General features: G+C 41.8%; 1 protein-coding gene across 3 annotated transcripts in view; it reads left to right on the top strand.

Moving 5' to 3' along the window:
• Nucleotides 1–12,141, top strand: part of mtus1a (microtubule associated tumor suppressor 1a) — a 46,267-nt gene that overhangs the window by 3,354 nt on the left and 30,772 nt on the right. Inside the window, exons 1-3 of one of the 3 annotated variants that reach the window (XM_080773872.1) lie at nucleotides 3,307–3,442; nucleotides 9,511–9,935; nucleotides 10,457–11,889. In XM_080773872.1, the coding sequence (XP_080629998.1) occupies nucleotides 9,602–9,935; nucleotides 10,457–11,889 (1,767 nt within the window). In that variant the 5' untranslated portion in view covers nucleotides 3,307–3,442; nucleotides 9,511–9,601. Of the gene's footprint in view, nucleotides 1–3,306; nucleotides 3,443–9,510; nucleotides 9,936–10,456; nucleotides 11,890–12,141 lie in introns of those variants that run through there. The other 2 variants (XM_080773873.1, XM_080773874.1) reach the window with 2 other exon arrangements.

Below are 12,141 nucleotides of genomic sequence, written 5' to 3'. Positions count from 1 at the left end.
TATGTTCTACATTGCCAAAGCGTACATACAACAAAACAAAAGTCATAGTGCACACAGAGACGACAACAAACATCCCAACAATAATGAACAACAAGCAATACAGTAACAATGAAAATAAATTAACAGGTCTGCTCCATAAATGGAGATCTAAGCCCAAGGGTTTGAGTAGAGTTTCTGGTTGGCTATATATACACACACACACACACACACAGATCTAGGTGATGATCCAGTCTTCTCCATGTATCCAGGGTTTGATGAGGTCAGTGTCGTGATCTTCATATATATGGAGAGAGACGGCCATATATGGAGCGTCAACCATACATGGTGGCGTGACCTGACTGATGGACAGGCAGGTTTTCATAGTAAACTGCAACCTACAGTCGCAATTATCTATAAATAATAAACTTTATTGTCACATCCCTAGGATTACACAAGAGAGGCAGAGAGATTAATAAACTGTATGGAATGAGGCTGTTGAAGACAAGGCCAGAATAACTATTTCTGACGGGGCCAAATGGTGGAACTATAGTAGGGTTAACTGGAGCACATGGGGTCAGGAATCTAATGTAGGAGGATACAGAGGGAGCTCATCTGTTTAACATTTGATGTCTGAATTTACTGCTGCAGATTCTTAGTCACCTTGAACAGGAGGGCATAACGATACATACAGTTGGGGGTAGTCTGCCTCAATTTCAAAGGAATTTCAAGATTCCAATGTTTAGTTGTTTGTATTGTGATGTATATTTTGTGTCAAATGACCCTTGTCTTGTAGCAGCGATGGTTGAATGAGTGAGAAGAAACGGAGGTAGGCAGGCAGGTTATGGTCTTACGAATCCAGCTTTATTGTCAGGATTCACTCAGTACAACAAGGCAGAGGCACGGGCTGAAGGCCCCGTGCCCTCAGTTCGGAGTCACATTGTAGTAGCCAATCTATGTGAACACAAATACAGTGGTCCCAAACATTGCCATATTATATTCACTTCAAAGTCCCTCCTCCGGATACAAACAGGCTACCTCCGCTATTATGAGAGCCAATCAAAACGTTATACTCACAGGATGTTCCTGTGAGTAGGAGGGACACATTTGCATGTCGCTTCATGTGGCACACAGTGACTATACGGTTTATATCAATAGGACTAACTAAATATCTATACTATATTATAAAGTATGCAGAACCTTATTTAACACATAATGTCACAAGGAATGTAAGAATGTAATGTATTATTAACAGTAACAGGTCTAACTGATTCAATCACAAATACATTGTAGGCTATAGCAGAGCAGGAAGCTCCCTGAACACACACACAACTGTTGGATTACAGTTGAGATATTTCACCAAGATTGGAATTGATTAGATTAGACCCACCCCGGGGTCTTGACAGCTTCTAACAGAGACATTGTATGTACAGACCTGATTGTAAATAACTCTACACAGATTACTCTTTCTATGAAGTCACCACAGTTTGCATGTCCTGCCTGTGTACCTTATCTGATCCATATTCATAAATGGTATTTGTATTGTATGTATGACCACGGTGGCTAGAGTTGCATACACCAATGAGTCTAAAGTTGAGCGTGTACTGAGCTTTTGAACGGCTGCTGTGCTGAAAACATGCAGCAAGCAAGGCCAAATCAACACCAATATTCATGCTGTGTAGTCTCAAATTACAAAGTTCACTGTAATTCCCTTTTTGTAATGTAATTGATTTGGCAACCTGTACTTTGCATGTGATTGACAACGTGCCGGTAGTAGCCAAGGTTGTGGTGGTTCCCAGGGTCACGATAAGGACCTTATATGGATTAGGCAGAAATAGTGTGGGACTTAGAGGTCTTAACTTATGCTCTCACACCAGACATAACGGCTGAGCCAGAGCTCTTTGTTTACCATGTGATTTTTCATTTCCCCCCCCCATCCTTTTCCCCTCTACACCACATATCTTCATTGAAAATTGCTACAAGCATGTTACACCATTTTCATCAAAAGGGGTGGCACAGTTGGTAGTGCTGTCGCCTCACAGCTAGAAGGTCCTGGGTTCGATTCCCGCTCGGGACGCTGTGGGTGCTGGAGGCATGTTTCCTCCAGTGCCCATACCCGAAGGCGGGGTTGGCGAAAGGGCCTTTCTGTGTGGAGTTTGTTCTCCACACAGAAAGTGTTCTCCCGGTGTCCCCTCTAAACTGCCTCCCCCTGGCCAGCTGGGGCGCCTGATGGAGGGTAAAGGAACTGGTTGGAATAACGTGTTCCTTCCACGCGCTACGTCCAACCAGGGAAACTCCCCCCTGTCGGGTGTAAAGGAGAAACTTGGGCATGAGTTCAAGTCCGTTGCTCTCCCCATGTCCCCCATGTATGGGGACTAGGTTGGCGGAGAGTGTGTACAGCCCAGGATCACATTAGATAATTGACACAGGGGTGAAAAATGGGTTACAAAATTGTGGGATAAAAAAAAAAATTAAAAGGAAAACTGGGACGCTAAGGTTCAAGCGGTTAAGACAACTGCAGGTGATTCCTTGTAGGTTGGTTCACTGGCAGGGCTGTGAATCCTTGAATATGTGCCAACTTCTTTTTAGCTTGTTGGATAAGAATAATACACCAGTATTTTATAGTGGATTCAGAATCATGAAAAAACCCTAGTTTGACCCCTCTCACATGTTACTTAAAGTAGAATTACATTTTGTAAATTTGCATAGGCTATATGTTATTAATGGTAACCCAACTTTCAGCAGCTGTCACAGATTCCCCTACTGAATTTCAATCTTTGTGAGATGTTACAAACCCATGAAATGTATTGGTACGGAATTTATTCTCAGATTGTCTTTTAATATCCCCGGGACTACTATAGTCCTTATTTATTATTCCCACTTGTCTCCCTTGCTGGTGGAAAATAAACACTGGCTGAGCCATTCTCTCGTGAACGAGGGACTTTGGCTGCTTAGCAACACTGAATGCCGATTCAGCCAGGCCCTGGCCACTCCCCATGCAGTGAGCTCGGCATGGATAAGGTAACAAGGTGCTGGACTCTGAAACACAACGCCACACTGACTGGACACAGTGAATGAGTCCTCAGCCCCATGCCACTGCACTGATGGCGGCCGACACCAGCGCTTTGACTGAGAGTGAAGCCACATAACTTCAGTGCATCCGCAGAATCCCTCGGCTTGGCAGCGTTCCTGACGCACGGGGAGGGAACAGGGGGTTGTCCTGTCCTGGCTGTCTGCACTCTGCAGCAGTTATCACACAACAGTGCCTGCCTGCTCCGTTGTCGGTCGGATTTAGTGCAAGGGAAGCTCTAATGGGATTGTCTGTGAGAGAGGAAAGTAGAGTCCGATGAACATGTGAAAGCCGACAGACCTCTGAGTTTGATACAATGGACGACATCACGGCCTCCCGACTGGCAGTGAATTAACTGCAACTAAATGAATGGAGGGGGACAGGACCGGTGTAGAGGTATACCAAGACTGATTCCTTGGAAGTTGTTTTGACACTTCGTTAATGAACTATACATTCTATTTGTAGTTTGTCATTGTATACTTTAAGTTTGTCTTTCCTTTTTAGTGTAGTGTTCCTCTTCCATGTTTATTGTTCTGTGGTGTGCATAGACAATAAGTCATGATTTTACTACAGGTGTACAGTATTACTGTACTTTTACAAAGGACACATTTTAAGTCAAGCCAAAGGAAGACTTGAACCCTTAAATCATGGTTTGAGTCATGACAGTAGCTGAGGTCTGCAGCAGCAGGCCTGTATAATTATTAATTTCATGTCAGATTCTTGTTTGTTTAGCTGCTTGAACCCTATTCTGTTCAAAAATAGCAGATCTACAAGCTCACAATGCGTGACCTTGTAACCTTGTAGATCTGCCGCTTCTGCAAACGGCACAAAAAATAGGGGGGGCTGGAAGCGGTTGAAGATGGATGGATGGTATAGAGCCCTGGGATTCCCCGGTCAATGAAGTACATACTGTAGTATATAGGGCTGAAGTACATACTGTAGTATATAGGGCTGAAGTACATACTGTAGTGTATAGGGCTGAAGTACATACTGTAGTATATAGGGCTGAAGTACATACTGTAGTATATAGGGCTGAAGTACATACTGTAGTGTATAGGGCTGAAGTACATACTGTAGTATATAGGGCTGAAGTACATACTGTAGTATATAGGGCTGAAGTACATACTGTAGTATATAGGGCTGAAGTACATACTGTAGTATATAGGACTGAAGTACATACTGTAGTATATAGGGCTGAAGTACATACTGTAGTATATAGGGCTGAAGTACATACTGTAGTATATAGGACTGAAGTACATACTGTAGTATATAGGGCTGAAGTACATACTGTAGTATATAGGACTGAAGTACATACTGTAGTGTATAGGGCTGAAGTACATACTGTAGTGTATAGTACTGAAGTACATACTGTAGTGTATAGGGCTGAAGTACATACTGTAGTGTATAGGACTGAAGTACATACTGTAGTGTATAGGACTGAAGTACATACTGTAGTATATAGGGCTGAAGTACATACTGTAGTATATAGGACTGAAGTACATACTGTAGTATATAGAACTGAAGTACATACTGTAGTGTATAGGGCTGAAGTACATACTGTAGTGTATAGGGCTGAAGTACATACTGTAGTGTATAGGGCTGAAGTACATACTGTAGTGTATAGGGCTGAAGTACATACTGTAGTATATAGGACTGAAGTACATACTGTAGTATATAGGGCTGAAGTACATACTGTAGTATATAGGACTGAAGTACATACTGTAGTGTATAGGGCTGAAGTACATACTGTAGTGTATAGTACTGAAGTACATACTGTAGTATATAGGGCTGAAGTACATACTGTAGTGTATAGTACTGAAGTACATACTGTAGTGTATAGGGCTGAAGTACATACTGTAGTGTATAGGGCTGAAGTACATACTGTAGTGTATAGTACTGAAGTACATACTGTAGTGTATAGGACTGAAGTACATACTGTAGTGTATAGGGCTGAAGTACATACTGTAGTGTATAGGGCTGAAGTACATACTGTAGTGTATAGTACTGAAGTACATACTGTAGTGTATAGGACTGAAGTACATACTGTAGTGTATATAGGACTGAAGTACATACTGTAGTGTATAGGGCTGAAGTACATACTGTAGTGTATAGGGCTGAAGTACATACTGTAGTGTATAGGGCTGAAGTACATACTGTAGTGTATAGGGCTGAAGTACATACTGTAGTGTATAGGGCTGAAGTACATACTGTAGTGTATAGGGCTGAAGTACATACTGTAGTGTATAGGGCTGAAGTACATACTGTAGTATATAGGGCTGAAGTACATACTGTAGTGTATAGTACTGAAGTACATACTGTAGTGTATAGGGCTGAAGTACATACTGTAGTGTATATAGGACTGAAGTACATACTGTAGTGTATAGGGCTGAAGTACATACTGTAGTATATAGAACTGAAGTACATACTGTAGTGTATAGGGCTGAAGTACATACTGTAGTATATAGGGCTGAAGTACATACTGTAGTGTATAGGGCTGAAGTACATACTGTAGTATATAGAACTGAAGTACATACTGTAGTGTATAGGGCTGAAGTACATACTGTAGTATATAGGGCTGAAGTACATACTGTAGTGTATAGGGCTGAAGTACATACTGTAGTATATAGAACTGAAGTACATACTGTAGTGTATAGGGCTGAAGTACATACTGTAGTGTATATAGAACTGAAGTACATACTGTAGTATATAGAACTGAAGTACATACTGTAGTGTATAGGGCTGAAGTACATACTGTAGTATATAGAACTGAAGTACATACTGTAGTGTATAGGGCTGAAGTACATACTGTAGTGTATAGGGCTGAAGTACATACTGTAGTGTATAGGGCTGAAGTACATACTGTAGTGTATATAGGACTGAAGTACATACTGTAGTGTATAGGGCTGAAGTACATACTGTAGTATATAGGGCTGAAGTACATACTGTAGTATATAGAACTGAAGTACATACTGTAGTGTATAGGGCTGAAGTACATACTGTAGTGTATATAGAACTGAAGTACATACTGTAGTATATAGAACTGAAGTACATACTGTAGTGTATAGGGCTGAAGTACATACTGTAGTATATAGAACTGAAGTACATACTGTAGTGTATAGGGCTGAAGTACATACTGTAGTGTATAGGGCTGAAGTACATACTGTAGTATATAGAACTGAAGTACATACTGTAGTGTATAGGGCTGAAGTACATACTGTAGTGTATAGGGCTGAAGTACATACTGTAGTATATAGGACTGAAGTACATACTGTAGTGTATAGGGCTGAAGTACATACTGTAGTGTATAGGGCTGAAGTACATACTGTAGTGTATAGGGCTGAAGTACATACTGTAGTGTATAGGGCTGAAGTGTTTTGCAGGAGAACGATAACTCTGGATGACTAGGCACTGTCTGTTACTAAGGTAAACCCTTTTTACCCTGAGAAGGGTGAGCGGTGTTGTTGCTCAGCCTATTTAACAAACATCTTTCGCATTTGGACTTTGGGAACGAACTAGCGTGGAGACGAGAGTGAGTTTGATAACTCAAGGAGCCCGTGCTGATATTCCAGTGGAATTCCAGTTATTTTTAACGAAGCATCTATAATATTGTACTTGCATACAGTATGTCTCAACGTTTAGAATAAGGTGTGATGTTGATTTGTCAGATCTACTATTTTTGAGTAATCGAAAGAAAATAACGGATAGTTGCAGCCCTATGAAACAAGATATCCCCTGCCTTAAGGAAGAAGGCATAGAATTACACACTTGCAATGGGAGCCTTCCTCTTTACATTGACACGCATCGCGTGCCAGAGACTGTGCCATTATTGTAGTGTGCTGCTTGATGAAATATGGTGTCTTCTGAGAAATCTAAACATTCGGTAATCTGTATAATAATGGGTTGTGCTGAATATTGTGATTTCCCCCAGATAAAGGCAACATGCCAGTAGGCTACATTCTGTTATTTTGGGCGTGATTACTATGATTAGCATGTTGGTCATTGGCTGACTGGCAGAAAGCATACAGAGTAATTGTAGCGTTGTCTAATAGTTGAGCCTGCAGCTACAGTAGCTCTGATGTTAGCTGCTAACTAACTGAACATGGGTGTCACTTACTGTATGTCTTGGTTGACAACCTTGATGTTCTTAAAGTTCCCAACCTTTTCTGGGTCAGGGCCCACTTGATAAACTAGTCGATCCACTTGGGCCCACCCATCTGACCACTTGACTGCCAAATTTGGCTGCCGTGTTAAGTGGTCAACCCTGGCCCCCGACCCACAGATTAGGAATCGCTGTCTTAAAGAACATTAATTTCACTTTTTTGAATAGTAACTGGAATGCATTTTCATTTCCAGGCAGGCAGGTGTTAAAACAAAAGGTTCAGTCAGAGAGTGATCCTCAGTCCTCACACCATTCAGATAATGGTTGCTATCAAATTCCAGCAAAGCATATAAGTACAGACCACAAGGCCAAGGCTAGGTAAACTGCATTTAACACTTAAAACCCTATCGATTTAGTAAACTGGACATGTATTGGTGTTTAAGTGGTTAAATCATTCCTAACAACTCCTCATGTTGTGGTCTGAAATACTTGTTCTTAGACACTTTCAAGTTTAACCTAATATATAACCCAATATATTTTTTGGGCACGTCAATATAGGCTCAAACATGGAGAAAATAGCAGATCTACAAGCTCAAATTGTGAGCTCAGATTATGCTATTTAGAAAAAGGGGGCTTAAATGGTTGATAAATAGAAATGCTGTTAATCCAAGCTTTATTGTCTTTTTAACTACCTAGCTTGTTGTAATAAATGTTCCTGTCTGTGACATAATTGTTTTGTCCCCCCTTGCTGGGGTCCCCCTCTGTTATTGAAGTGCAGCAGACCGTATTCTACTTCTCTTACAACAGTCAAGATTCATGTTGTGTGACACTAACTGGATGTGCATTTGTAGAATGGCAGTCTTTTTCTTTCGTTTTTGCATTTAGTTTAGAACTTCAAGTTCAAACTACCATAAAGTTGGTCTGCAAAATGTAATTGATTTCTGTACACAGAGCAAGCTCATGTCCACAGAGCTAATGTCTTACCGTTCTGTGGTTCCACACTGGTGGTGGTGTCGTTGTTTTTGGGAAGCTTAACAGGCCAGACAGCGTTGGTCAGGACACTAAGCTGTTTAGACTGGCTTTCAGGGCAGACGTCACTGTGACTAGTATGACTCCTCATCCTCAACTGATGTTTTTATTAAAATATTATATATTCAGATTTTTCTATCAATAGAGGGTATATGCGCATGCATAAAGTGAGTGACAAAGTGAGTTTAACGTTTTAATGCAATAAGATAGGACTTATATTTGGATGTATGGGCTGTCAAGGCTAGAAAGTAGTTTTTTGACACTCCATAACGTCGGAGTATGATGATAATACCCTCTATTACTCACCCCAAGGAGACTTTAATTATTATAATTTTCTTTTGTAGTATTCCTGACTGATTTGATGACCAGCAGTGGTTCCCTATGGAGACACAAAGAGTTTCATTGGTCTTCATAGGGGGACCACTGCTGGTCATCACATTATTTTTCACAAAGTTAAAGCAACACTGAGGATTTTATTTATTGAATAGTGCCACATTATTTGTATTTTTCCAGTTTTTCATGTGTCTATGAGATGACAGTACTTCATTAGGGTTATTGTATTTAGGGTTTCTTCCTGGAGGCTGAACCCTTGACAGTCAAACGTGCCAATGAAAAGAACAGTAATATAGTACCACCATATAGTAACATCACATTATCAGCCCCTCCTCCCCCTTTATCATACAACTACAGCTGTGGGTGCAGCTTAAGTTCAGGTGGATCACCCTCACCACCCATCACCATCCACCAGGCATACTTAATGAACTGGTGGGGGTGCCCACATAAAAACATTTTAACAAATACAAAATACTGTACACTTTTTAAAAAAAAATCTTCCTCCTATAACATAATAAGACCTGATGATGATGTTTTAGGGTGGAAAAAATTATGGCAGTCCATCTTTAATGTATCAAGAGGATCATGTATTTCATACTTGGTAGACACTAGACAGTGATATTTTGAGAATATAAAAATACAAATTCATTTCTACTGGCTGTCAGCTGATCGATCATTCAATCACTAACCTGAACTTTGGTCACTGGTGCATTTTTCATTCAACTTGTCTATAAATAATTCATTGTATATACAGGTACTATTACAACACCTTAACCTATAACATTACCAACTAATTTAGTTGACTGGCTCATTTACTAGACATTGGAGATCATTTTACAAATTAGATCATAGACGTTTGTCATGTCGCAAGACGAGATGTTTCCGCAGTATTCTTTCAATGTGACTAATGCTCGTCTTGAAATGTGTAGTATTGAGCAGTTTCTGAATCTAAAAGACAAATGCAGCATATTGATGTGTTAATATTTGTTTTCTCTCTCCTCAGGTATCCACACTTGACTGTTAAACACCTTGATCCTTATCATTGTGAGCTTTTCTGAACATCTGAAACAATTGTTGACAGACACGGCTCCATCATGTCCAATAAAACATTCACAATGTCCACCGATGACACATTTGTCATGTCCACTGAGGACCTATTTAGAGGCAGGGGCAGTCAAGCTACCCAAAGTGGTCTACAGCTCACGTTCTTCCCTGTAAACTCACCCGACTCCTCCAGCAACTTAAATGACAGAGAGGTCAACGTGCTGGAGGGCCGTGTCACCCAGCGACCAGTCACTCTGTCGCCCAACAACAACAGCTGGCTGATCCACGTCCCTACAGATGACTCTTTGGTTTTCTCCAATGAAAACACAACCTGGGTGATGAGCAACCCAGACAGCGGCCTGCTGGAGGACCACCATCCTGGAGGTAGGGCCCTTACAATTATTTCAGATATTCGCTGTTTATTTTGGCATAATCGTTATAATTGTTGGAAAATGTTCTGATATCTTCAAAGTTCAAAACAATAGCGGAAATTGATGATCTACAAGGCAAGCTTATAACGAGCTGGCACATTGTATAAAGTTATTTCTTTGTATGTTTATTGAAGGAACCCATTAGAGACACATAACTGAGCCTCTAGTCTTCCTGGGGTCCTGAATAAAACTAAAAAGCTAAGCCAAGCTATACGGCTTACCAGTGGAAATAATGTCCTGCAGTAGCATTAGAAGACTCACTGCTAATTTATTTTCAACCATTAGCCATGCCAAATGTTCGTGCATATAACTAATACTTGTCCGGTATGCCTACAGCCTAGTGCCAGACGAGCCGCGAGTTATTCTTCCCTATGGCATTTTGGTTTATGACTGCTAAAAGCCAAACATAAATCTTATTTGTTTCAATTTGTATGACAATTAAACGTTAAAAGTAAAATGTTTTTCTCGTGACAGGCCTGCCTGGAGGAGACGGGACCTCTGATGAAGACAGCCCATTGGCATCTACCGAGACGTCACGCAGGGGTTCGAATGAGAACGCTTCATCCTCCTCATCCCTCGCCTCTGAAGCCATGGTCATGAGGACCAACACCTTCTGCCTGCCGAACGAGACTTTTAACGTCTCCCATTCGGTTTTGATTCTCGAGGACACCCCAGAAAACCAAAAGGGCACATTCCTGTATACACCATCTCCTGCACCATCTTCTACACCATCTCCTGCTGCAGAAACGGCACTTTTGAGATCTCACAGTGATCGCTTTGTCAATGGAACCTTTACACCAGAGCCACGTGAGACTTTTTCACAAAATGATGCACAGAGCTCCACCCCAGTCACAGGTGTGGAATGCCAGACCGTCCCTTCTCAGTCCGATGTACAGACCTCCACCCCAATGACAGGCATGGGTCATCATCAGCCCCTCCCTTCCCTATCGGAGTCTCCATGTACTTGGAACACAGACAGTGCATCAGTCCACCCTGCTGAAGCTCAGCCAGTTGTTGTTGCAGTGAACCAACCGCATGCTGCTAAACCTCCTTGCTCCTCGGCCATCAAAAGAGTACGAATAATGGAAGTCAAAAGCACTCCTAAGCCAGACTTACGCAGTGTGAGGTCTAAAGTCATGACCAGACCAATGGCTACACCTACACCTGTAAAAAACACAAGACGCAAACCACTGCAAGTCAACGTGCCTAGCACACAGTCTCAAGGAAACAGAAGACCCCCTATGAAGTTATCAGAACCCTCACTGGCCCATTGCAGTCAGGCCAGCTCCAGAGCCGAACCGGCAGCAGCCTCAGCAACATTACCTAGAAATCCGACCACATCCAGGTTACCAATCAGAACGCCTAGCAGAGTCAACCAAACTAATCCTACACCTGACCTAGCTGTTGAGAGCTTGGAGGCTGACAATGGGGCAAATAGAAACAAGGTAAGGTCATGGTCAGCTTCTGACCAATACAAGGCTCCTGTCTCCAGAACACAGGCCCGGTGCTCATCTGAGATTGCTTCATCATCCTCGACTGGTGTGCTCAGGAAGAACCGACCTGCCAGTCTTTCATGTGAGATGGCTACGTCGTCATCATTGTCAACTGGTGTGCTCAGGAAAAAGAGACCGGCCAGTGTTTCATGTGAGATGGCTGCGTCGTCATCATTGTCAACTGGTGTGCTCAGGAAGAACCGACCTGCCAGTGTTTCATGTGAGATGGCTAAGTCTTCATCATTGTCAACTGGTGCGCTCAGGAAGAACAAGCCTGCCTCCGTTTCATCTGGCGTCACTGCTCCCAGATCCCACCTGGCCTCAAGCACACCAAGGAACCAGTGTACACAGAATAAGGCCCAGAGCGGAACTGTGAATACTAGCAGAGAAGTTAAGAAGATCAGCCTGGTGGTGGTGAGTGGATCATGGATCATGGTAATCTGCTGGTTTATGACATAATTTGGTAGATTAGATTATTTTCTAGTACAGATGTTTACTATACAGTATGTATTGATCAAGCTCCACATGAAAATAAACACAAGACAGCCAATTCACATATATTGTGTATAAATACTATGTCACGTTTCAAGTAAATCTTAGTAGTTTATAATGCCCTGTGATTTTATATTCTGTCATTTCCACTGATAATGGTCAAAACGCCTGCTG

Source organism: Protomyctophum bolini, assembly GCF_963924005.1.
Source record: "Protomyctophum bolini genome assembly, chromosome: 10".
Taxonomy (NCBI): domain Eukaryota; kingdom Metazoa; phylum Chordata; class Actinopteri; order Myctophiformes; family Myctophidae; genus Protomyctophum; species Protomyctophum bolini.
The sequence above is the reverse complement of the archived record's forward strand: the minus strand, read 5'-3'. Positions and strand labels throughout refer to the sequence as shown.